The 27791-nt window shown below is 42.2% G+C and overlaps 2 protein-coding genes and 1 long non-coding RNA gene across 3 annotated transcripts in view; 2 read left to right on the top strand and 1 right to left on the bottom strand.

Annotated features, from left to right (window-relative positions):
• The first annotated feature begins 2776 nt into the window (after nucleotides 1-2776).
• LOC138972310 (uncharacterized) lies at nucleotides 2777-3805 on the top strand. The gene is made up of 3 exons (XR_011457548.1): nucleotides 2777-2840; nucleotides 3336-3369; nucleotides 3689-3805. It is a non-coding gene; the product is annotated as an uncharacterized lncRNA (long non-coding RNA).
• A 616-nt stretch (nucleotides 3806-4421) lies between these two features.
• On the top strand, nucleotides 4422-14472 carry LOC138973521 (uncharacterized). The gene is made up of 6 exons (XM_070346232.1): nucleotides 4422-5270; nucleotides 6020-6256; nucleotides 7172-7254; nucleotides 8968-9133; nucleotides 9552-9718; nucleotides 10933-14472. The coding sequence occupies exons 1-6, from the start codon at nucleotides 5235-5237 to the stop codon at nucleotides 12137-12139; spliced, it is 1896 nt and encodes a 631-aa protein (XP_070202333.1). The 5' UTR covers nucleotides 4422-5234; the 3' UTR covers nucleotides 12140-14472.
• A 5223-nt stretch (nucleotides 14473-19695) lies between these two features.
• Nucleotides 19696-27791, bottom strand: part of LOC138973522 (uncharacterized) — a 17643-nt gene continuing 9547 nt past the window's right edge. The window contains exons 4-7 of the mRNA XM_070346233.1: nucleotides 25428-25589; nucleotides 23476-24209; nucleotides 22736-23051; nucleotides 19696-21712 (exon numbers count right to left, since the gene is read on the bottom strand). Coding sequence (XP_070202334.1) covers nucleotides 21476-21712; nucleotides 22736-23051; nucleotides 23476-24209; nucleotides 25428-25589 — 1449 coding nt within the window. The 3' untranslated portion in view covers nucleotides 19696-21475. The remainder of the gene's footprint in view (nucleotides 21713-22735; nucleotides 23052-23475; nucleotides 24210-25427; nucleotides 25590-27791) is intronic.

A 27791-nucleotide genomic window follows, 5' to 3' on the forward strand; every position in this document is an offset into this window, starting at 1 on the left:
CAATGTTGCTGCTGTGGCTATTTATGGTGGGGATGATGCTCATGTGTTAACCGCAGGTCTTTGACAGTCTCTGCCTGGACTTGAAAGCACTAGATCATTTGACAACTTGTTTGTTAACGTATAGTCCTTTCTTACCAAATACAAGATGTGTGAGTACTATGTTTGGAGCATAAAGTACGCCTGAGAGTGTTCTACTTATATCCTTTAAGGCGATCCCTAATTGAGCCCGAAGTCAAAGACTTAGCTAGGTCTTTTTACCTAAAAGTCAGTGCAAAAGCGTCGCGCATCCAGCTTCGCGAAGTAGGCTTACGAAGTAAACTTTGCCCAATTAATTAGAGGCTTTGGCCTGGTCATAATGACAAAAACATAATTAATTTGTGTGTGTGTGTGTGTGTGTGTGTGTGTGTGTGTGTGTGTATATCTATGTGTGTGTGTGTGTGTATGTGTGTGTGTGTGTGTATGTGTGTGTGTGTGTGTGTGTGTGTGTGTGTGTGTGTGTGTGTGTGTGTGTAGTACGGAACCCTGGTCCTTGCCCCGTGCGGTGGATGTCACCAGAGTCTTTGTTTGAAGGACGGTTCTCTGCAGCGTCCATGGTCTACTCCTTTGGCTATCTCCTGTACGAGCTCTTCACTCGGGGTTGTCAGCCCTTCTCAGAGACACATCGAGACACGGATGACATTCTCCGCCTGGTAATATGCTGCTTTCTGTCTTTTTTTTACAATAGGTTGGCTGTCACTGTATAAATCTGTATGCGTGAAACTATTTAACTTTTTTGAAAAATAAGATTGTCACATAATGTTTCACGTAATGTGTCCCGCAATTTAACACTATTTAACTATTTGAAAAATACGATTGTCACCTAATAAATCTGTGTTTGTGAAAAATTGAACTTTGGACAGTGGGTGTTCCTAACACATTCAACGCCTGTTTTGTACTTTTCATAGCTGTTCATAAGAGGGTAGTATAAGTGCATACTACTGGCGAGCGTCAGAGCGGCTTTGTTAAAACGAATTTTTCCAAATTTGGTTTCGGAAGAAGGAGGGATATAATTCTAAAATAAACTCGATCATTCGATATTGTCTCGTGCTTGCATTATTTACAAGCAACTTCAATTGCAAATGCAATATATAGCAATACATCTGTAGCTATTAATACCATAATACATTTTATAAATAAAACGTATGACTCTTTATGTGGCAACCTTTTTACATTTAGTCAAGTTTTGACTAAATGTTTTAACATCGAGGGGGAATCGAAACGAGGGTCGTGGTGTATGTGCGTGTGTGCGTGTGTGCGTGTGTGTGTGTGTGTGTGTAGAGCGATTCAGACTAAACTACTGGACCGATCTTTATGAAATTTGACATGAGAGTTCCTGGGTATGAAATCCCCATACGTTTTTTTCATTTTTTTTATAAATGTCTTTGATGACGTCATATCCGGCTTTTCGTGAAAGTTGAGGCGGCACTGTCACGCCCTCATTTTCAACCAAATTGGTTGAAATTTTGGTCAAGTAATCTTCGACGAAGCCCGGACTTCGGTATTGCATTTCAGCTTGGTGGCTTAAAAATTAATTAATGACTTTGGTCATTAAAAATCGGAAAATTGTAAAAAAAAATAAAAATGTATAAAACGATCCAAATTTACGTTTATCTTATTTTCCATCATTTGCTTATTCCAAAAACATATAAATATGTTATATTCGGATTAAAAACAAGCTCTGAAAATTAAATATATAAAAATTATTATCAAAATTAAATTGTCCAAATCAATTTAAAAACACTTTCATCTTATTCCTTGTCGGTTTCTGATTCCAAAAACATATAGATATGATATGTTTGGATTAAAAACACGCTCAGAAAGTTAAAACAAAGTGAGGTACAGAAAAGCGTGCTATCCTTCTTAGCGCAACTACTACCCCGCTCTTCTTGTCAATTTCACTGCCTTTGCCATGAGCGGTGGACTGACGATGCTACGAGTATACGGTCTTGCTGAAAAATGGCATTGCGTTCAGTTTCATTCTGTGAGTTCGACAGCTACTTGACTAAATATTGTATTTTCGCCTTACGCGACTTGTTGTTATTGCACAGCTGTTCCTCCACTCGCCGAGCGTTCGACCCTTCCAGTGGCCGTGTATACCTGACGAGGTGTTCGCCATCATTCGAGGCTGTACTGAGTTCAGAACAAAGAAGAGGTGGTCGCTGGAGCAGGCCAAAGAAATGATTGAAAAACTGACAGATTCAAATCCGACATCGAAGTTTCAAGGTACACATATGTTTCAAGATATGTAGGTTTGACAGGCAACTTCTCACATTGTTCAAGTTGGTTTGCTGTGGATTATTGATGCTAATTGTTTACAGCTAGCCACATTTTCTTTTGTTTGCAGTACTTTGTGTTGGGACGCTGTTCATGTTGAAATAGATTAGGCAGCTCAAAAGGCACTCATTTGACCTCTGTATGCAAAATCAACAACCCCAGCACGATTTTATACAAGACAGCGTCTATACAGTGACCCACGTGCATCATACAGTCCCAAAAGTTGCAATTATGCCCTCTGAATTTGACAAAACCATTGAAACAGATTAAACTATCAATGTTCTATCGAAAATAGTCCGTCAACGGTGTAGGTATTATCCTCTATCAAAGTCACACATTGCAGGTATTGACAATGTTCTTAGCCTGGCCTACAAATAGGAAACCAGAAATGTAGGTCTTGTTATTTTGCCTGCAACGCAACTTGTGTTATTGATTTAAGTCAATTATTTGTGTTCGTGTTAACAGAGTTCATGAAGTTTCCTCAAATCAACATCGATCAGGAAGTTCGCAAATATCTTCCAGAGAAGGTTTGTATCTTTTTGTATTTGCTTCGATAACATATTTCTGCAAAAGAAGATGTTACTGTATACGCGAAACTGACACCTAGACATTCATTTGTAATTTTACTTTACATCAAAGTATTCGTTTGTGTGTATATATGGATGTATATACTTTCTTCTCTTGTGGTGTGCCTGTTCAGTGCAGTGCTGTGTAAGATATGTCGCAGCATCGATCGATCGTTTTAATCCAATGTCTGTTTTTTTCTTGTTTGTCCGCTTACAATTTAGGCCGTTAGGTCGAGCTACCTGTGCATAGTTTGGTTTGTTGTGAATTAAACGTTCCAATAGTGGTGTTTTTTTCATGCTTTATGCTTTATGTTTCAGTGTACTTCTATTTTGTGTGTGTTTTCTTTCGGTTTGGTTTTGATTTAAAAAAACACTGAATTCAATTCAGATTAGTCTTGGTTAGTTATTTGAAGTTTGTTGTGTTGATGGAGAATATATCTGATTTTTAATTTACAGGGAATTCCACGAATCGTCCAGTCTATGATTGGGAGTAAGTGCTGTTTTTTCTCTCTCCATTTTTCACCTATCTTATTTGCTAGGATTCGTATAGATATAAGGCGGCTCAAGTCAAAACTATGTCCCAAACAGTCATTTGCATCTGAGACTTAGAACCTAAAACATGTTTGAATACAATTTTGTTTCCAAATCGTATTTAAGCTGTATGCCCAATGCTTCATAAAGACTTACGCTTGCACTTTCATGAATCTTTGTTTAAATGACTTTTCTTATTTTTGAAATTAAAGTGTTTTTGTGTTTTTTTATGTTGTTTTTGTGTTTTTGTTGTTGTCACTATTATTATTTGTTTCTAGACCCAAACAAGTACACCAATCTGATGCAATCGAGCTGGCCAAAGTCTTCTGCTGCCAAGGTCACCGAACTGGAGACGCATGCTTCAGACTCCTTTTCTGTCGTGTTAGCTGGAAAGGTAACGGGCCCTTCTAACTTTGAGGTCTGCCAGAGTGTAACAGAAAAGACCATACAATCCCGTAGGAAAGCTGGTTTAAACAAAATGTTATTCAAAATACATTGTGAAACTCGTAATAGTAATAAGTAAACAATTAGGGCACAAATCAAGCAAAACATTTCTATTAAGACTAAATTACACAAATTCTCATGATAGTGTAACCGAGTGCCGAAACACTACGATCACCTCGGGAGGCGAAGTGCAATCAAACAGGATTGAAAATGTTAGGGCTAATTTCTTAGCCCTATAAAAACTGTTATGCAAACCCGAAGGTTTCCATGAACATACAGACAATCGGAAACCACCAGACCCCATCACAAACAGAATTCCACAATCCACCGGTGTTGACTTAAAGGCCAACAACTCGGGTGCAGAGTCTGCTGTGAAAGGAGCGGTAGCCTCCCCTGTCACAATCGCCCCCGTTCGAATGAACCTGAACATATCATGCCGAGTCCCATCCCTGCTCGCAAGCGCCAGATGTAATCGAGTGCCGAAACACTACGATCACCTCGGGAGGCGAAGTGCAATCAAACAGGATTGAAAATGTTAGGGCTAATTGCTTAGCCCTTTAAAAACTGTTATGCAAACCCGAAGGTTTTCATGAACATACAGACAATCGGAAACCACCAGACCCCATCACAAACAGAATTCCACAATCCACCGGTGTTGACTTAAAGGCCAACAACTCGGGTGCAGAGTCTGCTGTGAAAGGAGCGGTAGCCTCCCCTTTCACAATAGTGAACAAAGCATCATGTTAATAAACCAGAAAAATAAATGAGCCATACCCTGCAAACGGTAGTACTATTCAATGTAAGAGTTGATGTGGGTCTTACAATGTAAACCAAAAAAAAAAGGATTTGGTTGTGGTAGCGATCCCGAGACAAGTAGTGTCGTCAGTTTTGTCCAGTGTTTTGCTTACTCACTATGGGGTTATGAGTAATTAAGTGGAAATGCAATGTGTACGTTGTTGGCAAAAAATGACATAAAAAGGCTTACCGGTTGCTTTTAAACGTATCTTTCTTCTTTATTAAGTAGATATTGTAAGTGATAAATGTAAGGTATCTACAAAACATATTACTCCAAACAATGCCGTACATGTTGTTTGAGCAGTATTTTATTATCGAATAACTGGTACAAAATGTACATATCTAAAATCAACAAAACAGTTATTACAGCTGTATCTTAAAGTGATATTCCTAAAAGAAAAAAACAAAACAAAGAAATACACAAAGGATAATATCTTTCGGCGAGATCTGAACATATTGCCATATCGTACATGTGTGTTCTAGGCGGAGCCAACAACCGTCAACGAACGTTTAACGCCAGAGTTGCATGTTGACGACCTTCAGATCACCAGGCTTCCCAGCGTGCAATGGTTGACATGCCTACCAATGGCCACTGACGGACAAGCAGGAAATCGACTGCAGGTAAAGACTTCGCGAACACTTATTAAAAAATTTTCATCGAAAATTCAGTGCCAAAGCTTCGTGCAGCGAGCTTCGTGAAGTCGCCAAGTCCACTTCGCCCATTTAATATCCGGCTGAAGGATATTGAATGACTTGACAGATAAGGTGGCTTGATCGTAAAATGTGAAAGTTTGGTTCAGTCAGCGTCATTTTAATGCTGAACAAAAGTAACCAAGGAATCGGCCTATATTAATGAAAGAATTGTGCTTGCAAATCCTTACAACTGTTGGCCTTTTGACGAGCTAGTGTCAGTTTCAGGGCCATTCACAGCTTTTGAGCATAAGGTAATCCTCTTCTACAAAGTATCGGCGGCGGGGAGGTCTCGGGACATATGGAGCGCTGTTGATTGATACTTTTAATTATGTTTTTAATTGAAAATGTAAGTAATGGTATATTTGTATACATGTATATCCTTGCTCCTTGAAATCAAAACCCTCGCACTGCGAATGGTAGAGATGTTTGGCGGAGGGTGTTAGGCGTCAGAAATATAACGTTCGGTCCTAGCCATCTTGGAGCACAAATATGCCAACGCCTATTAAACTTAGTTCTTATCATTGTCTCATTATCGTTTGTATTACTTGTGATTGTTTCGACGACAACGACGATGACGACGACGACGACGACGACGATGTTGATGTTGATGTTGATGATGATGATGATGATGATGATGATGATGATGATGGTACCACTGTTGCTATTGCTGCTTAAAGGTGAGAAAGTATCCAAGCTCAGAGACCCTATTGGACGCTGCAAAGTATGTGAAGCAAAAAACAGACCGCGCCTACTGTAGCGTTCAATCCATGACTGACCGAGTGGACCTTACGAGCGAGGAACTGTGCAAGCTTTGCCTCCAACTCGCCATTGAAGTTCGCTCTCTCCATGGCCTCAACTGGATTCATCGCGACTTGCGTTGCAAAAACGTGCTCATCACTCACAAAAGCAAGCAGGTATTCCATTTTACCACACTCTTTGACTGCAATGTATTTTCAAAATTACGGAATTAATTAAGCCATGCTGCTTTACGTGCTGCGTGTTAACTTGTCAATGAATTAATTTCGCTGATTGACATTAGTGTCAAATACGAAACTAACTCACCAATTCTTTGGATATAAGTTGAACAAGGCTGTTGTTCTATATGAAAATTTCCTGACCGACCCTATTTTTTCTTTCCGACCACAAGAATTTGTTTGACCCTTCAGAAGAAAAATGAATACCAAAAAAAATACAAAAACTCGATTTCGCAGACTATACAAGAAAAGTTGTTCTTCTCCGACAACTTGCGGACAGAGTTCGAACGATTTCCGGCCAATGAAACACCCAAAGAAATCCTGAGCCTGTGTACATAAGATTCAAACTTCAAGAAAATTAATGAAATAGAGATAAAAGTAACTGACCTGCTATTTTTTTTAGCCGTGTCATAGGACAACATTTGTGTTGTTGTTAGTTGGTCTTATCTTTTATCATAACAAGATTGTATGCACGAGAAAGAAGATACCTTTAACTGTTTATTGACTTGTGAGTGTGGTATCACTGCTATATAACCCCATGATACTAAATAACAACGTGACTGTGGTGAGATGAACAAAGTTACAAAAACAAAAGAATTCTGTACTCAACGATACAAGGACAGCACAATATAACGAATTTTTGCTTATAAAAGCTTCAAAGGACAACAAAAATCCGTTCCGTCAGTGTTGCTTTTGCATTTTGTTGCCCTTTGTTTTTGTTACCTGGTGAAGCTTTTATAAGCAAAAATTCGTATTATTGTGCTGTCCTTGTATCTGTGAGTACAGAATTCTTTTGTTTTTCAACTTTAACCCCATGATATTACATTTCTTTCAAACCTGTTTTTGTGTGTGCAGATGCTGTTTGCAAGAATCAGCCGTATGGTGGAGCTGAAGTCTTCCGTCTTTTGTGGAGAGGTCTTTGAGGACAGCATCCGCTGGTAAGATGTATCCTTGGCGGATATTATTATTTACTCGGTTTGTTTGCTTACATTCATTTCACTGAAGAAGGGCGTGGCCCGAAAGTCTTTGGAACTTGGTGTTTACTGTTTTTTTTGTCTAATTAATTTACTCAGTTATTATGCAGAAAAACAGAAATGCTGGAGAAAAACTGTTTGTTTCTGCAGCATTTCTGCATAATGTCATCTTTCGCGAGAGCAACGTTTTTTTCTGCAGTAAAACAGTTTTACTGCAGTAAAATTGAAATCAAGAATGCTGCAGTAAAACGGTGATGTTTTACAGGAGAAAAACGTTATACACTTTTTCTTCAGCATTTTGGCATTATTCAGTTATTCTGCAGAAAAACAGAAATGCTGGAGAAAAACTGTCTTTTCTGCAGCATTTCTGCATAATGTCATCTTTCGCCGAAGCAACGGGTTTTTCTGGAGCAAAATATTTTACTGCAGTAAAATTGAAATCAAGAATGCTGCAGTAAAACGGTGCTGTTGTTTTACTGCAGAAAACCTGTTTACACTTTTTCTGCAGCATTTTGTACTGGCTCATTATAATGTTGGAGCACGCGAGCCCCCCTCTGTCGAGAGATGGACTCATCCAGAATTACCAATAGGTGTGCGTGACACGAATGTATTTTGTCTGTCTGACTTCCTTTCCGCCGGAAGTTCAAAGTTTCAAATTAAACAATGGCACCTGTCAGCAACATTGTCACATTTTCCCAGACGAACGGAGTAGTCCACTTCGTGTTCGATTTGCTTCAGAAATTGTTCACGTTCGGCCGCCATTGTGAAGTTGAATATAATGCCCTTATGCTACACGCCTTCTGATTGGTACACTGCGGAACAAACTATTATACTATCCCAGGGGGCGACGAAAATAAACGCTACTTTACAAGGTCGTTCGTTTTTCTCCAGAAAACTGTCACAGACTATTCTGAAGTTAAAGGTAATCGCAATAATGCTGCAGAAAACCAAGTAAACATTATGCTTCAGAAAAACTGTTTTACTGCAGTAAAAAACGTTGCTTCGGCGAAAGATGACATTATGCAGAAATGCCGCAGAAAAGACAGTTTTTCTCCAGCATTTCGGTTTTACTCCAGAATAACTGAATAATGTCATAATCCGCCAAGAGCCAGTACGAAATGCTGCAGAAAAAATGTAAACAGGCTTTCTGCAGTAAAACAACAGCACCGTTTTACTACAGCATTCTTGATTTCAATTTTACTGCAGTAAAATGTTTTGCTGCAGAAAAAAAAGCTGCTTCGGCGAAAGATGACATTATGCAGAAATGCTGCAGAAAAGAACGGTTTTTCTCCAGCATTTGTCTTTTCTGCAGAATAACTGAATAAAGTCATAATCCGCCAAGGATAAAGATGCTCTGCTGTTACTGCGATGTTGCTCAGAAATTTAGATTAATGTCAGGTATTTACTGTATATTTGTAAAATTAACAAAGGCAACTTCGAGGGGGGGGGGGGGGGAGAGTTAACAGACAAGCTGCTTGAATCGAGATCAAATTAATTTCTAGTTGTAACGCCGCAACGCATATGAACAAAAGTACTCGTCGCGGTCAACTATTGATTATAGTGAACTATGCTCAATTCATTCGACACATGTATTTAGAATGCAGAGCTGATCCGCATGAAAGAAAGTACCTTAAAACACCTTTCCATTGCATAGGGGACATAATCCATGCATTGCAGGGCTGCGCCGGAGGTGGTTCACAACGGAGTGTACTCAAAGAAAAGCGACATCTTTTCGCTGGTCACCACGTTCTTCGAGTTGTTCCACGTGGCTGACAGCTGCCGCACCTTGCTCAACCCTCACCCCCTCAGTCTCTTTCCACTGGCCAACGTCGAGAAAGATGGCGTACGTATACATAGAGAATACTTCATGGCTAGCTGTGTGATGCCAGATTTACACGAGTTGTTATTTTAAATATTGACATGCGAGCGAAAGCGAAGCGTCCAAATTGAAGACGCTTCTTGTGGAGCCTCAATCCCTTCCAAAGCCTCGTGAAATCGTTGACGTCACGACGACGACGATGACGATGATGATGCTGCTGCTGCTGCTGCTGCTGATGATGATGATGAAGACTAAGACGACGACAACGATGATGACGACAACGATGATGACGACAACGACGACGACGACGATGACGATGATGATGATGATGATGATGATGACGACGTCCACGACGATAAGCACAATACTTATACGACGATGATGACACACAAACAGTAGCAAACCACAAAAGTAACATCACACTTATTGTCCTTCCATCAAGGTGGCTAACCTGGTCCAAGAAGGTGTTCTTCTTCCACAACCCCGTGGCTGTCCAGACGAGCTGTACAATCTCATCAGTGACGGACGGAACCCAGACTGTCAGGCCAGACCGGACATAGCTGCCGTCATTGACCGACTGCAGAAGCTGTGTGCTTCGTTTGGTGTCAAGTGAGTAGCCACAACAAAAACTCAACGATACTCTCTCTCTCTCTCTCTCTCTCTCTCTCTCTCTCTCTCTCTCTCTCTCTCTCTCTCTCTCTCTCTCTCTCTCTCTCTCTCTCTCTCTCTCTCTCTCTCTCTCTCTCTCTCTCTCTCTCTCTCTCTCTCTCTCTCTCTCTCTCTCTCTCTCTCTCTCTCTCTCTCTCTCATTGAACATATTTTCATTCCTTGCACAGAATTGCGTAAAATATATACATATACCTAATGTCTGGTTACACTCCGGCTAGTTCCTTGCGTGAGAACTTATCCAGTCTAAACTCGTGTTTACGTGATTTCGAGTGTGATTCAATATGGCCAAAGCAAAGGGAGCACGATAGTATGAAATACAAGTTAATAGTTGTATGCAGGGCTGGATCTGGTGGGGGGTGGGGGGTAGACCGGGCCAACAAATTGATAAAGAGGACAACGAAGAGTTAACTAGTATGACAAAGCAGCCCTAAAAGCACCAATTATGAAAACATGAGCCAAACAGTCAAAGAAGGTGTAGATGCTAAAAACATGCTTTGGAGTTACGATATATAACATTAGAAGCAAATCAATAATGATTAAATAGAAGTGCAATGCCTTTGGTACCGTCCTCAATTAGCCAAGGTACTGCATTCCCCAAACGACCCCCCCCCTCCCTATCAGATGTACTTTTCTTCTCGACGTGAGACTCAAAATACCCTACCGCAACACGGTGGCCTAGTGGTAAGACGTACGCCCAGTGAGCGGGAGGTCGTAGGTTCGAACCCCGGCCGGGTCATACCTAAGACTTTAAAATTGGCAATCTAGTGGCTGCTCCGCCTGGCGTCTGGCAGTATGGGGTTAGTGCTAGGACTGGTTGGTCCGGTGTCAGAATAATGTGAGTGGGTGAGACATGAAGCCTGTGCTGCGACTTCTGTCTTGTGTGTGGCGCACGTTAAATGTCAAAGCAGCACCGCCCTGATATCACCCTTCGTGGTGGACTGGGCGTTAAGCAAACAAACAAACAAACTCAAAATACCCCTTTAAAATGCTAAATGTTGACAGACCCCCACCTGGCCAGCCTATGTACCCATGCCTCATTTTGGAGGCCCCTCCCTCTTATACACAAGGTCATTCCCTAATATGAATGTGTGCCAGGGGAGAGTGGGTTCCGTCTTAGTGTTATTACCAGTGTCTGCATCTCCTCTGTGTTCCAGAGAGTCTGAGTGTGCCACGAGCCCAAGTACAAATGGAGAAGAAGCACGATGTCGATCCAGAGATGGCAAAAACAAAGGTGGGATAAGACGCGTTGTCAACAAGATTCGCACTAAACTCAGGAGAGAGTCAGAGCACGAACTTGCAAACTGCTACGAGCTTGGCTACATAAGCGCCGAACGACTGGAATCCCTGAAGAGCAAAACGAATGCAGAGGCAGCAGACGAATCTTCGCAAAAATACCGATATAATAACAATAACCCGCTAAATGCGGGCACAACAAACACTGTCTTTAGTACACAGACATCTCTTCGGGATACAGTACCTCGTTTTCCAAGCGAAAAGAAGAAGCCATCCGGTCCTCTGCCTCCCATTCCCTCGGATCACTCTCAAAATGAAGCGTACGAAAACCATTGTACTGAAGACTCTCTTCAGAAGCCTGTTGCACGTTCTACCAGCAAAACCAGGAGAGAATACTTTCCACCTCCCATCCCCTCGGATCACTCTCAAAAAGAAGAGTACGAAAACCATTGTACTGAAGACTCTCTTCAGAAGCCTGTTGCACGTTCTACCAGCAAAACCAGGAGAGAATACTTTCCACCTCCCATCCCCTCGGATCACTCTCAAAAAGAAGAGTACGAAAACCATTGTACTGAAGACTCTCTTCAGAAGCCGGTTGGTCATTCTACCAGCAAAATCGGAAAGCGATTCTTCCCACCTCCCCCTGACTCTGACTACGAAAATGTCTCAGAAGAGGACCGTCCTTCGTCGTCGCAAGGGCAAGCGTGTGTGATTGGCAGCATGACTCACGCTAGAATGCAACAAGGATTCTATGCCTGGAACAAGCAATCCTGTTCAGACATGGCCTCCAACCAAGCAGAAAGCAAACACATATTCTGCCCTGTAGGACATTGGGAAATCCGAAAAGTGACCGCACGGGGAGATGTGACTTCGCCCTGCCATAAGTGCTTGCAAATGATGCCACTCAGTGCTGTCCAGGTCTATGAAAACATCGAGGAACTAGATCATGCCGCACTCACTGAATCTCCTGAAATCGCCCCGCATCCTCGTGAAATGCACAGTAACCTTTCAGGTAGCAGCACTTCGTGTTCAGTGCCGAACGCCTACGAAAACCTGGTGGAAAGGGACTGCGCGGATGACGAGAACCCTTACGAGCCTTACGTCAACATTTCCCAGGACTGTGACTGACTCTGAGAATAAGCTTACTTTTGTTTTGAACGTCTACACTCTAAACGGAATTGTTCCACTTTTGAACACATTTCTAAACAATTTCGAACGTTTGTAGACATAGTATGTATTATATATATACTATAACAAAAAAACCAGAAATGTTTTTAAAAACAACAACATTATAGAGACACTGTTTTCATAAGTGTGCTGCTTTTTCCAGTAGAACTATGTACTATGTCACAACGTGTTCACAAATTGTTAGACATTTTTGTATACGCATACACTTTACTTGTTATATGATATGTGCTTGAAGGGAGAGAAGTTTGTCATGCACAGGATTCGTCATATTCACAATGAGATTTCTGTTGCAACATCGAATTTCTACAATGTTCAAGGGGGCCCGGTAGCTCAGTTTGTAGAGCACTGGACTTGTGATCCGAGTGCCACGGGTTCGAATCCGGGCCAAGACAGACACGGGTCAACTTAATGAGATGTTCAACCCCCGTGTCACCACTGTGGCACGTTACAAAAAACTTAGTCATTCTGCCATAAGTGCAGGTGGCTGATAACATCTAAAACGCGCGACTCTGTTGCTGCTGGCTTTCCACTGGGTGGAAGTGACCCGAATTTCTCAGAGATGGGACAATACAGTAAATGAAATGAAGTAAAAAAATCGCACCCTTAATTGTGCGTCAGAAATAAACATGAGTATTTTTCAATGAGCGTACTCCACACAGCATTTGAACATCGATGATTTAAACATGTTTCACTCGCATCCGTCGCACCGTTCATTACGTTTACCAATACGTTTAATACAAATGCTTCTTTCAATGTTAGCTGACAAAAATCATGTGTCAAAATACTGCATCGGCTTCGAGATGTGCTTGTAGAGATAAGTAGTCTAGGAATTTTTCTAGTCGTTTTTTTTTTTCTCCACTGACAGTACTGCTCGTGTTCTAGACAATCATGCGTACATAATACGGCGAAGTCGTATGTGTTCCCAGCTCTTGGTAGTCCTTCTCTCTTTAGTTAACCGTCAGGCCAAATTAGAGCGAATAACCTTTGATAGACATTCAGCAAAAATTAAATACAGAGCAATTCCTAGACTACTTTTCTTCACAAGCGCATCACAAAGCTGATCCAGTATTTTGACACATGATTACAGTTTTTGTCTGTACTAACTTCTTGCTGTGGCTGTGAACGTCATGCACCATGTGACTTGGTTGACCAATCAGGACTGATTTAGTGCACCATGTGACTTGTTTGACCAGCCAGGACTGATTTAGTGCGTCATGTGACTTGTTTGACCAACAAGGACTGATTGCATGCATCGTGTGACTTATTTAAACACCCAGGACTGATTTAGCGCACCATGTGACTTGTTTGACCAACGAGGACTGATTTAGTGCACCATGTGACTTGTTTGACCAACCAGGACTGATTTAACGCACCATGTGACTTGTTTGACCAACCAGGACCTACCTAGTGCACCATGTGACTTGTTTGACCAATTATGACTAATTTAGTGCACCTTGTGACTTGTTTGACCAACCACGACTGATTTAGTGCACCATGTGACTTGTTTGATCAACCAGAACTGATTTAGTGCACCATGTGACTTGTTTGACAAACCAGGGCTGATTTAGTGCATCATGTGACTTGTTTGACCAACCAGGACTGATTTGGCACACCATGTGTCTTGTTTGACCAACCAGGACTGATTTAGTGCACCATGTGACTTGTTTGACCAATTATGACTGATTTAGCGCACCATGTGACTTGTTTGACCAACGAGAACTGATTTAGCGCACCATGTGACTTGTTTGACCAACCAGGACTGATTAAATGAACCATGTGACTTGTTTGACCAACCAGGACTGATTTAGCGCGCCATGTGACTTGTTTGACCAACGAGAACCTATTTAGCGCACCGTGTGACTTGTTGACTAACAAGGACTCATTAAATGAACCACGTGACTTGTTTGACCAATTATAATTGATTTAGCGCACCATGTGACTTGTTTGCCCAACCAGGACTGATTTAGCGCACCATGTGACTTGTTTGACCAACCACGACTGATTTAGTGCACCTTGTGACTTGTTTGACCAATTATAACTGATTTAGCGCACCATGTGACTTGTTTGACCAACCAGGACTGAATAAGTGCACCATGTGACTTGTTTGACCAACCAGGACTGATTTAGCACACCATGTGACTTGTTTGACCAACCACGACTGATTTAGTGCACCATGTGACTTGTTTGACCAATTATGACTGATTTAGCGCACCATGTGACTTAGTTGACCAATCAAGACTCATTTCGTGCACCATGTGACTTCTTTGACCAACCAGGACTCATTTTGTGCACCATGTGACTTCTTTGACCAACCAGGACTGATTTAGGGCACCATGTGACTTCTTGGACCAACCAGGACTGCTTTAGTGCACCATGTGATTTGTTTAACCAACCAAGACAGATTTAGTGCACCATGTGACTTGTTTAACCAACCAAGACAGATTTAGTGCACCATGTGACTTATTTGACTAACCAGGACTGCTTTTGTGCATCATGTGACTTGTTTGACCAACAAGACTGATTTAGCGCACCATGTGACTTTTTTGACCAACCAGGACAGATTTAGTGTAGCATGTGACTTCGGTTTGACCAACCAGAACAGATTTAGCGCACCATGTGACTTGTTTAACCAACTAGGACTGATTAAATGCACCATGTGACTTGTTTGACCAATTATGACTAATTTAGTGCACCTTGTGACTTGTTTGACCAACCACGACTGATTTAGTGCACTATGTGACATTTGACCAACCAGGACTGATTTAGGGCAACATGTGACTTCTTTGACAAACCAGGGCTGATTTAGTGCATCATGTGACTTGTTTGACCAACCAGGGCTGATTTAGTGCACCATGTGACTTATATGACCTATCAGGACTGATTTAGTGCATCATGTGACTTGTTTGACCAACCAGGGCTGATTTAGTGCACCATGTGACTTGTTTGACCAACCAGGGCTGATTTAGTGCACCATGTAACTTGTTGGACCAATTATGACTGATTTAGTGCACCATGTGACTTGTTTGACCAATTATGACTGATTTAACGCACCATGTGACTTGTTTGACCAACGAGAACAGATTTAGCGCACCATGTGACTTGTTTGACCAACCAGGACTAATTAAATGAACCATGTGATTTGACTGACAAACGAGAACTGATTTAGCGCACCATGTGACTTGTTTGACAAACAAGGACTGATTGCATGAACCAAGTAACTTGTTTAACTAACGAGGACTGATTTAGTGCACCATGTGACTTGTTGGACCAACCAGGACTCATTTAGTGCACCATGTGACTTGTTTGACCAATTATGACTGATTTCGCGCACCATGTGACTTGTTTGACCAACCAGAACTGATTTACTGCACCATGTGACTTGTTTGACTAACAAGGACTCATTAAATGAACCATGTGACTTGTTTGACCAACCACGACTGGTGTAGTGCACCATGTGACTTATTTGACCAACCAGGACTGATTTAGTACACCATTGGACTTGTTTGACCAACCAGGGACCGATTTAGCGCACCATGTGACTTGTTTGACCAACTAGGACTGATTTAGTGCGCCATGTGACTTATTTGACCAACGAGAACTGATTTAGCGCACCATGTGACTTGTTTAACCAACTAGGACTGATTAAATGCACCATGTGACTTGTTTGACCAACAAGAACTGATTTAGCGCACCATGTGACTTGTTTGACTAACAAGGTTAAATGAACCATGTGACTTGTTTGACCAACCAGGAGAGATTTAGTGGACCGTGTTACTTATTTGACAAACCAGGACTGATTGAGTTCACCACGTAACTTGTTTAACTAACAAGGACTGATTTAGTGCACCATGTAACTTGTTGGACCAACCAGGACTGATTAGTGCACCATGTGACTTGTTTGACCAATTATGACTGATTTCGCGCACCATGTGACTTGTTTGACCAATCAATACTGATTTAGTGCACCATGTGACTTATTTGACCAACCAGGACTGATTTAGTGCACCATGTGACTTGTTTGACCAACCAGGACTGATTTAGTGCACCATGTGACTTGTTTGACCAACGAGAACTGATTTAGCGCACCATGTGACTTGTTTGACCAATTATGACTGATTTAGTGCACCATGTGACTTGTTTGACCAACCACGACTTATTTAGTGCACCATGTGACTTGTTTGACCAACTAGGACTGATCTATTGCACCACGTGACTTGTTTGACCAACCACGACTGATGTGGTGCACCATGTGACTTCCCAGTCAGCACAACAATATTGGTCCAATATTGTTCCAATATTGACTTTTTTATTGGGCAATATTGGATGACATTATTGGACCAATATTGGAAGTGATCGTTGACTGAATATCCCACCAATATTGGATTCCAATGCAAAATCCAATAAAAATCCAATATTGGTCCAATGAGACATTTGTTTTGTGCAAATGTTGGTAAATTATGCTAGTATCTTGATTTGAAGAAGCGTGATCGCTCTGTGTTGCATTTGCTTTGACAGCATTTGATTCGGCAATGCTTGCTGACAAATCATCGCTCGCGATCTTTCGAATTTTTCTTCTCAACGACGAATAAGATCGAGGACATGGTTGCCGAAAATAAAGTTCACAAATGCTAAACCTAACTATCTTGTAATGTATCTGTTTACAAATGATGTTATAAACCTGATAGTTTTACCTACTCGACATGTACTCTTCTCGAAAAGGATGATTAGGATGAAGATTGACAGAAATTAAACAGCCACAAACTTAGAAAACGTGCGTGGAAACGGAAATGTGTCACCGGCGGAAATGGTAAAGGGAGGTCATCACCCCATCATCACTGACAATTTAAAAGTGATTACGTCCCTTACTGTTGGATACCAACAACATTCCAATATTGGGTGACAACACTTGGCTTATTATTGGATACCAACAGCATTCCAATATTGGATTACAACACTGGCCTTCTCGTGATTTGATTATGTCCCTTTATTGCATGTATTATTGGATAGCGACACCGATCCAATATTATATTGTAACTATAGCTCCATCATGACGTGATTATTGTATTTATTATTGGATAGCAACACCATTCCAATATTGGATTCCAAGACTGGTTCGCGCAACTCGTTCAACCTTGGAAAACAATAAAGAGTCGTACGAAATCCAATATCAATCTTGGATTACAATAATAATACAATATTGTATAACTATTGTAACAATATTGTGTGCTATGTGGGTTGTTTGATCAATTATAACTGATTTAGCGAACCATGTGACTTGTTTGACCAACCACGACTGATTTAGTGCACCATGTGACTGGTTTGATCAACCAGAACTGATTTAGCGCACAATGTGACTTGTTTGACCAATCAGGACCTACTTAGTGCACTATGTGACTTGTTTGACTAACCAGGACAGATTTAGTGCGCCATGTGACTTTTTTGACCAAACAGAACAGATTTAGAGCACCATGTGAATTGTTTGACCAACCAGAACAGATTTAGCGCACCATGTGACTTTTTGATTGCTTTAGTGCACCATGTGATTTGTTTAACCAACCAAGACAGATTTAGTGCACCATGTGACTTGTTTAACCAACCAAGACAGATTTAGTGCACCATGTGACTTATTTGACAAACCAGATAGGATTTAGCGCACCATGCGATTTCTTTGACCAACCAGGACTGCTTTTGTGCATCATGTGACTTGTTTGACCAACAAGACTGATTTAGCGCACCATGTGACTTTTTTGACCAACCAGGACAGATTTAGTGTACCATGTGACTTGTTTGACCAACCAGAACAGATTAAATGAACCATGTGACTTGTTTGACCAACCAGGACTGATTTAGCGCGGCATGTGACTTGTTTGACCAACGAGAACTGATTTAGCGCACCATGTGACTTGTTGACTAACAAGGACTCATTAAATGAACCACGTGACTTGTTTGACCAATTATAACTGATTTAGCGCACCGTGTGACTTGTTTGACCAACCAGGACAGATTTAGCGCACCATGTGACTTTTTAACCAACCAACACTGCTTTAGTGCACCTTGTGACTTGTTTGACCAATTATAACTGATTTAGCGCACCATGTGACTTGTTTGACTAACCAGGACTGAATAAGTGCACCATGTGACTTTTTGACCAACCAAGACTGCTTTAGTGCACCATGTGACTCCTCTGACAGACCAGGACTGCTCTAGCGCACCATGTGACTTGTTTGACCAACCAGGACTGATCGATTTAGCGAACCATGTGACTTTTTGACTAACCAAGACTGCTTTAATAGTGCACCATGTGACTTGTTTGACCAACCAGGACCGATGTAGTGTACCATGTAACTTGTTTAACCAACCAGGACAGATTTAGTGCACCATGTGACTTTTTGACCAACCAAGACTGCTTTAGTGCACCATGTGACTTTTTGACCAATCAGGACAGATTTTGTGCAACATGTGACTTGTTTGACCAACCACAACTGCTTTAGTGCACCATGTGACTTCTCTGACCAACCAGGACTGCTTTAGTGCACCATGTGACTTATTTTACCAACCAGAACTGCTTTATCGAATCATGTGATTAGTTTTACCAACCAGAACAGATTTAGTGCACCATGTGACTTTTTGACCAACCAAGACTGCTTTAGCGCACCATGTGACTTGTTTGACCAACCAGGACTGATTAAATGCACCATGTGACTTGTTTGACCAACTACGACCTACCTAGTGCGCCATGTGTCTTGTTTGACCAACCAGGACTGATTTAGTGCATCAGTTTGTTGAATTCTTACATGTGTGCACAAAGGGGTGGACAAAAGTGACGCCCACCTGTATGTCAAAGGAATAATTATTTCCCAAGGCCAGAACCTAGACATTAAACTCTCCATAAGCAAGGACATGTTACAGATTCAAAAAACAATGATCACACACCTGACGCCCGTTTCGCAGACGCAAGAAGCGCTTGCAGCTAGCCTTTTGCTTTGCGAGACAGCAAGGGTGTATGTGAAACGATTTTGAAATGAACGATTCCAGCAAGGAAAACTGATTAAAGAACTTTTGTTTTGCTACATTTGATTCCATTTTACAGTTGCTTTTTTACTGTAGTTTAGTCCGTGGCATGAGTTTGCATTTCAGCTTCGCATCTTAACACTTCATTTATGAAACAAATTTCTCTTTGATCAAAAGATGTTTACATGCATTTCGCAATTATTAAATCCCAAAATACATGTATACAATAATGTTTGCTATGTTTGACTTTGAAAATGTGCTCAAAATACGTGTGTGTGTGTGTGTGTATGTGTGTGTGTGTGTGTGTGTGTGTGCTTGCCGCGCGCATGTGAGTGTGTGTGTGTGTGTGTGTGTGTGTGTGTGTGTGTGTGTGTGTGTGTGTGGGTGGGTGTGTGAACCATTTAAGATCAATATAACTATTCTACATGTAAAACGACAAACAAGCACGGCTTGCTTTGTGCTGCACTGGAATATACACAATGATATGAGTTGGTTTGAACACTTTTATTCACCTTACTGGCACCTTTAACACACACACACACACACACACACACACACACACATTCATTCTCGCTCTCTCTCTCTCATTCTCTCTATCTATCTCTCTAACTCTATCTCTCACTCTATCTCTGTCTCGATATATCTCTCCGTCACTCACTTACTTTGAACACAGACAAAAAGTACAGAAGCATCGTGAGTGATAGAGAACTCAGAGCCTTCTTCTTCTTCATTCAGCGTTCCCGAATTTTCGGGTTACGTGTAAGCTTGTTTGCCCATGTGGGTTCCCCACACTATACTCTGAGAGCATAGCTCACTCCGCACGCTGGGTATTTTCGTGTTTCCATAACCCACCGAACTCCGACTTGGATTACAGGATCTTTTCCGTGCGCACTTTGTCTTGTGCTTGCGTGTACACACGAAGGGGGTTAAGTCACTACCAGGTCTGCACATAAGTTGACCTGGGAGATCGGAAAAATCTCCACTCTTAACCCACCAGGCAGCAGCGACCGGGATTCGAACTCACATCCTCCCGATTAGGAGGCCGACGTCTTACCACCACGCCACTGCGCCCGTCTGAACTCAGAGCCTGAGTGGATAAACAGCCGATAAGACGCTTTGGAAGAGATTCGGGTTCCAGACGACGCTTCTTCAATTTGGACACTCCAAATCTTTCTGAAGTGTGAGGAAGAAGGCACGCAAGTACATATTTTAGGATAAACAGACTACTACATGTCTTGCTGTGTGATACCAGGTTTATACTCACTGCTTTTTCAAATATTGAAAATTAAGCTCGCTTTTGCTCGCATTTCAATATTAATTAACAACTCATGAATTCCTGGTATCACACAGCAAGCCATCTACATTTAGTATTCTCTATTTATCACTTTTCTCCAGTCCACTATATTCTTTCATTATCAAATAAGTCATTTCTGAGTGAGGTTGTCTACAGTACCCATAACAGTTGGAGTCATCGTTAAGTCAACCAGATGCTGTCTTTTGTATTCATAATCATGAAAGGAGATTTATCCACTTCTCTCAAGCACCAATCTGCCAACGCCAGTAAAAACATCGCTGCTTTGTGTGGCACTGTCTAAGATACTCAATATCTTGGGATTATAATCCCACGTCTTTTTTTAAGCACCATCTTCCCTGTGTATGACGCAATCTCAAGTAGGCTTACTCACAACAGTTGAATCAGCCAAACCGACTCGACTCGTTCTTCATGTAACACATTTCTCAAGCACCATTTTGGCAATGTCAGCGAAGACGTTACTCCTGTGTAAGACGCAATCTTAATTAGTAGGCTTTACTTAAAACAGTTGAATTATCAGCCAAGCAGATACTTTCTGTCACTTTTCTCCAGCACCAGTTGGCCAATGTCAACTAAGACGTCATTCGTGTGTGTGACCAATCTCAAGTAGGCTGTGTTCAAAACAGTTGAATCATTAGCCACGCGGATCCCTTCCGCGACTCCAGCACCAGTTTGCCAATGTCAGCTATGACGTCACTCGTGTGTATGACGCAACCTCAAGTAGGCTTTACTCAAAATAGTTGGATCATCAGCCAAACAGACTCTTTCTACATGTATCACTTCTCTTCTAAAAGCACCATCATTCATGTATGCTTACTCAAAACTTTTGACTCATCAGCCAAACAGATCCTTTCTAGCACATTTCGCATGCACTATTCTGTCAATGTCAGCAAAGACATCACTCCTGTGCATGACGCAATCTCAAGCACGTTTGACTAAAAACAGTTGAATCGTCAGCCAAGCAGATTCTTTCTACCACTTTTCTCCAGCACCATTCTTCCAATGTCAGCGAAGGCGTCATGTGTGTGCTTGACGCTGTCGAGTGAAGCCAGAGATGCTTGCGGTCTGGGCCTACCAAGATGGAAGGATCGAGCCTCTTGCCTCAGAGGGAAAGGAGCAGAGAGGGGTAGGACCTTGGTATCGTACGAGACACCCCATGAAGGATGACAGACGGTTTCCCCACACATCACCTGTCAGAAAGAAGAAACAAATGATTATTATAAGGCGATTATTAGTGAAGAAGAAACGTAAAAAGAACGTCTAAAGAACAGGAGAAGGTGTATGGCGTGAGATTTGAGTTACACAAACACGCGAGCGCACGCACACATGCACGCTCTCTGTCTCTCTCTCTGTCTCTCTCTCTCTCGAGCTCTCTCTCTCTCTCTCTCTCTCTCTCTCTCTCTCTCTGTCTCTCTCTCTCTCTCTCTCACTCTTACTTCTCTGATTTTCTTTATACCGTACTCCATTTTATTTTTTCAACGCCTTTTCCCTGGATCTTTGTTGACTTTGTTGCTAAAATTGACATCTGCTGATGAAAACTTGTATTTGCACGAAAGCAGTTGTTTCCCTTGTTCCATAAACTGGACGATTTTTTCAATTAAAATTCATACCTGTACACAGAAAAATAGCTTTTGTACCTCAGTCCAACCAAACATTTTCCTCCAAACATCAGTAAACACCGGTAACTGAATTTCTCTTTAATTTTGTTTTCGTTTGTGTGAGAATAGAATGCCACGATCATTCTATTTCAAACAAAACCTTGCGAAACAAAGCAAAAGGGAATCATGGGACGTACAAAAGTTGAAACTTGGCAAGACGCTGGTAACGTTATTTACTCTTTATACCCCTTTTGCGGTGGGTTTGAATCTGTGCGGTTCCTCGGGTACTGTTGTTGTTGTTGTTGTTGTTGCTGTTGTTGCAAGAAACAGTCAACTTCCTCTGTAACTGTACTGTAGACGATGTTTGGAAATAACTCAGGTTTGTATTGGCTGTGAAAGAGTAAACACTTTTGCTTTTATTGTGTCAAACTTTCCCACGTGACATTACAGGCCGGTCACTAGTGAGGGGGGGGGGGGGGTCAGAAAACACGTGAACAAGGAGCACGTGTAGAAGGTTTGCCTCACTAAAAGCAAGACAATTCACTCTTTCACTACCCATACAAAACCGACAGAGGTATTTCCCAACATCGCCAATTGCCAGTCCGGTAACCTCACCTGTAAGTACTTATCAATGTAAACAGTATCTGGATAGTGCTCAAAAGTTCTGTAAGACATTCTCAGGGAGTTGTACGCCCAGTCATCGTCACGGTAATCCCGCATGCTTTCCAGGAAGTGACGTAACCAGGGCGCGTGACGTCGAGACAGGATGACGCCATTGTTGAAGATGTCGGGCCAATCGCTGCTGGCTTTGTTGTACTCCACCTCCAGGTCGATGACAGTCGGGTAGGCCAGGAGCCAGTCGGGTACCCGTTTAGTCCAGGTCACGTCAAAATCTTGATAGGCGCCTCCATATTTGTAGAGAATCTCAGCCCTGCGACAGTAAAAACTTTAAAAATCATAACTTGCACGGATTCGTGCAGATGCGTATACAAGTAGAATTTCTCGTAGTAAGGGACTTTTTAAGTTTAACATTACCTCAGACCTGTTGGCCTATATTACAGGTAATGGTTATACGTTGAGGATATGGTGTGATATTTCGACTTGAAAAAACCAACTGGCTTATCAGACACGCCAACATTGTGGCAGCTCGCTTTCCCAAGGGAGAAAGCATCCTTTGGCTTTTCTCGTCAAAATATCGAGAGAATGACAAAGTAGACGCACACCACAAGAAGCAAACGCACAGCTGCACATTCGCAACAACAACAACAACAACAACAACAACAACAACAACAACAACAACAACAACAACAACAACAACAACAGCAACTGCTTAACTAAAACACTGGAGCACTCACCTCAACACATCGGAAACGTGCTGTATGACCTTGACCTCCGTCTGGTACACTGACCTTGGCCTATCGGCCTTGACCACAGTGACATTCTCTCCAGCAAGCTCCTCCCACCAATGACCACGTGGGGCAGTTTCCGCGTGCAGGTACACGCGCTCAAACCCGCCGACATACAAAGCGCTGAGGATGTTGAGAAAGTGGGGAAATCTCAGCTCGCTGCTCACGTCTTTACCCCCGTCCAGAATAACGTAATGAGAAATCCTTGGAATAGGATTTCTAAAGTCCTGTTTCGCTACTTGGAGAGCTCGTCTCCCGTAAAAAATCCATTGAGCAAGCTCAGCCGATGGAGTCTTCTCTGCGTAGATGTCACGTGGTAGTACATCTGACGCCATGATGACGCAGTGCGCGTGCGAAACTAAGCGGAGGTCACTGTCGTACGCATCTACATGCACACACTGTTTCTTTGACGCTGATTTCGCCTTGTTCAAGTCTGATGCTGGGAGCTCTTTCAAACTTTTGCTGGCAAACACGATACCCTGTGATGGGTCTGATGCGAAGGTTGCCAAGAAGAGAGAGATGGGAGTAACGGCCGGGTGAGGAGGAGGTCGAGACAAAACGGCGCCATTTCCGATGACGACTCCGCCCTCTGGTGGTAGAATTTCGAAGGCAATATCCATCAAATCGGAAGAACCGAAGTTTGCTTGTTTGAATTCCAGTCCAGGTATCGATGACTTAAGTTCCTGTTGTGTTAAGAAATAAGCATGTACTCATGATCTGTTTCACGAAAATAAAAAGAAAGGTTGCAAACCTAAGCAAATGGAAACAATCAAACTAACTTACAAACACACAAACATACATACATACAAACAACAAACGAACAAACAAACAAACAAACATACAAACTTGCCAACACACAATCGTAGTTATATTCTTTTGAGTACTTTAATTTCTGAGTGAAAGCTAAAATATCAGTTGAAAATGAAACCATCATTTTTTACTTTCGTCACAATCATTACCAAAGTTACCGTTATAGCCATTACTTGCGACACTATACTCACACAATTTCAAGAGAGTAAAACGAATTTATTTCTATCGTCAGTTGGTAATCATATCAGAAATAACATAAAGCCTGTATTGTCCACGCTAACATGAAACGGAAACGGTAGGCCTCAATTGACGATGTCCGGAAATAACTCTGTCGGGTTCGTATGGGTTGGGAAAGAGTGAATACCCTTGCTTTAATTGAGGCAAACTTTCCCACATGACGTTTTTGACCAATCACTAGCGAGAGGCGTGTCTCCACGCATGGTCAGGATCAGGTATGCAAACACACCCCTCGCGAGTGATCGGTCTATGACACATGGGTAAGCTTGCCTCTATATGCTTCCAAGAGAAACAACTTTTACAACACATGCAAACCTGACAGAGTTGTTTCCGAATATTGTCTATTGAGACCTTACCATTTACGTTTCATGTTAGCGAGAACAATACAGGCTTTATTTTATTAATAATGTGACACAAAAAAGGATGATAGAATAAGTTGAAGGGCTGGTAGGTCTCAATAGAAACATTGAGGCAAGCTTTCCCATGTGACTGTATAGGCCAATCACTAGCAAGGGGTGTGTTTGCACATGTGATCCCGACAATGCGTGGAGACACGCCTCTCGCTAGTGATTGAACAATGATATCACAAGGGAAAGCTTGCCTCAATGATTCCAAGAGAAATAACTCTTCCTGAACCCATGCAAACCCGACAGAGTTATTTCCTAGCATTGTCTATCGAGACCTACCATCTACGTTTCATGCTAGCGTGGACAATGCAGGCTTTATTTTATTTCTGATGTGACTAACAAATGACAGCAAACGAGAAGAAGAAGAAAAAGAAGACTAATAAATGACGATAGCAATAAATTCATTCCGGTTATTTTTTCGGCATTCATCTATTAATCTGTACTCACGAGTAACCAGGAGTGGTAGGAGTCTGTCTGAGGCATGGTGGAATAGTGGAAGATGATTTTCAATGGCTGCAGGACACGCACTACGCTCAACAGGCTCAGACAGTCGCGGAAAACGAACTTCCTCTTCCTGCCACTCCACACGTAGTGAACGATGGTCACGCCCTGTATAACAATAAATAATCATGATAACAACAACAATCATCATCATCATCATCATCATCATCATCATCATCATCATCATCATCATCATCATCATCATCGTCATCATCATCATCATCATCATCATCATCATCATCATCATCATCATCATCATCATCATCATCATCATCATCATCATCATCATCATCATCATCATCATCATCATCATCATCATCATCATCATCATCATCATCATCATCATCATCATCATCATCATCATCATCATCATCATCATCATCATCATCATCGTCATCCACCTACGACGCATCGCCTCCATCCGTCGCTACCTCACCCACGACGCCTGTGGCAAGCTGGATGTCTCCCTCATCTTCAGTCGTCTGGACTACTGCAACTCCCTTCTGGCTGGCCTCCCCGCCTCATCCATTCATGGCCTACAACGAGTCCAGAACGCCGCTGCCAGGCTGACGTTGAGGAAGACGAAGCGAGACCACATCACCCCCCTACTTCGCTCCTTGCACTGGCTCCCTGTCAACACCCGAATCTCCTACAAACTGTCCACTCTGGTCTACAAGTGTCTCAACGACTCTGCTCCCGAGTACCTTCAATCCTCCCTGGACCTGTACACCCAGCCCTCCGACCGTCCCCTTCGTTCTGTTGCTGACACTCTCCGCCTCCACATCCCTCGCTCGAAACTCGCATCTGCTGGTCAGCGTGCATTTCCCTCCGCGGGCCCCTCCGTCTGGAACTCCCTGCCGCTTGAGCTTCGCCAGAGCCCCTCTCTTGACGCGTTCAAGTGTAGGTTGAAGACTCAGTTCTTCCCGTAGCTGGCTGCGACTTTCATGCTCGACGTGATGTGTTGTGCCCCAAAAGACATTCTTGTGCTGTGCTCTGTGAGAGGGATTTTCTTTGTGCTTAATATTATTTTGTTTGGACCTAGCTATTGATGTGTACATTGTTGTTAAAAAGTTGTTTGTTGTATGTTTACCAGGGTTTGCTAGTGAGTGATAGGGTTCGTGTCCGTCTGAAGATGTTAGTTTCTTTGTTAGTCCTGTGTTGACAACTCTTCGACAAGCGCTTAGAACTGTACCCACGGAATACGCGCTATATAAGCTTCATATTGATTGATTGATTGATCATCATCGTCATCGTCATCATCATCATCATCATCATTATCAGCATTACCGGCATCATCATCATCATCATGGACTGGGTGGCCGAGTGGTAACGCACTTGCGCTCGGAAGCGAGAGGTTGCGAGTTCGACCCTGGGTCAGGGCGTTAGCAATTTTCTCCCCCCTTTCCTAACCTAGGTGGTGGGTTCAAGTGCTAGTCTTTCGGATGAGACGAAAAACCGAGGTCCCTTCGTGTACACTACATTGGGGTGTGCACGTTAAAGATCCCACGATTGACAAAAGGGTCTTTCCTGGCAAAATTGTATAGGCATAGATAAAAATGTCCACCAAAATACCCGTGTGACTTGGAATAATAGGCCGTGAAAAGTAGGATATGCGCTGAAATGGCTGCGATCTGCTGGCCGATGTGAATGCGTGATGTATTGTGTACAAAAATTTCATCTCACACGGCATAAATAAATCCCTGCGCCTCGAATATGTGCGCGATATAAATTGCATAAAAATTAAAAATAAAAATAAAAATAAAATCCCTGCGCTTAGAATTGTACCCACGGAATACGCGCGATATAAGCCTCATATTGATTGATTGATTGATCATCATCATCATCATCATCGGCATCATCGGCATCATCGGCATCATCACCCTCATCATCAACATCATCATCATCATCATTATCGGCATATCATCATCATCATCATCGTGAACACTTATGATTCGCGCCTTCTCGAAAGAGCTCACGGCGATGTACAATGGAAGAATTACAAAAAAAGTGTATACACCCATGCTTGCTGCATAAAGGTTTCACTATTTGTTAATGGGTTCTAAATTGCAAAACAGTTATTCCGACGTCAAATGTTTGGTTGAGACGCACGTCCTCATAATAAAACCTTAATCGTCCGATTCGTTCCCTCGCTAGCTTTGTTTAGGCGTGTGAGGCTCATATATCCTCTTTTGCCACATTGAGGAACCTAGTTTTTGGTCATGACAGTCTGTAACCCAAGTCCAAGCTGCACACTGAATTTCAGCTCTATTGGCCCATACATAGGCGGACAGACAGACAGACAGACAGACA

The sequence above is a fragment of the Littorina saxatilis genome, linkage group LG8 (assembly GCF_037325665.1).
Source record: "Littorina saxatilis isolate snail1 linkage group LG8, US_GU_Lsax_2.0, whole genome shotgun sequence".
Classification (NCBI taxonomy): domain Eukaryota; kingdom Metazoa; phylum Mollusca; class Gastropoda; order Littorinimorpha; family Littorinidae; genus Littorina; species Littorina saxatilis.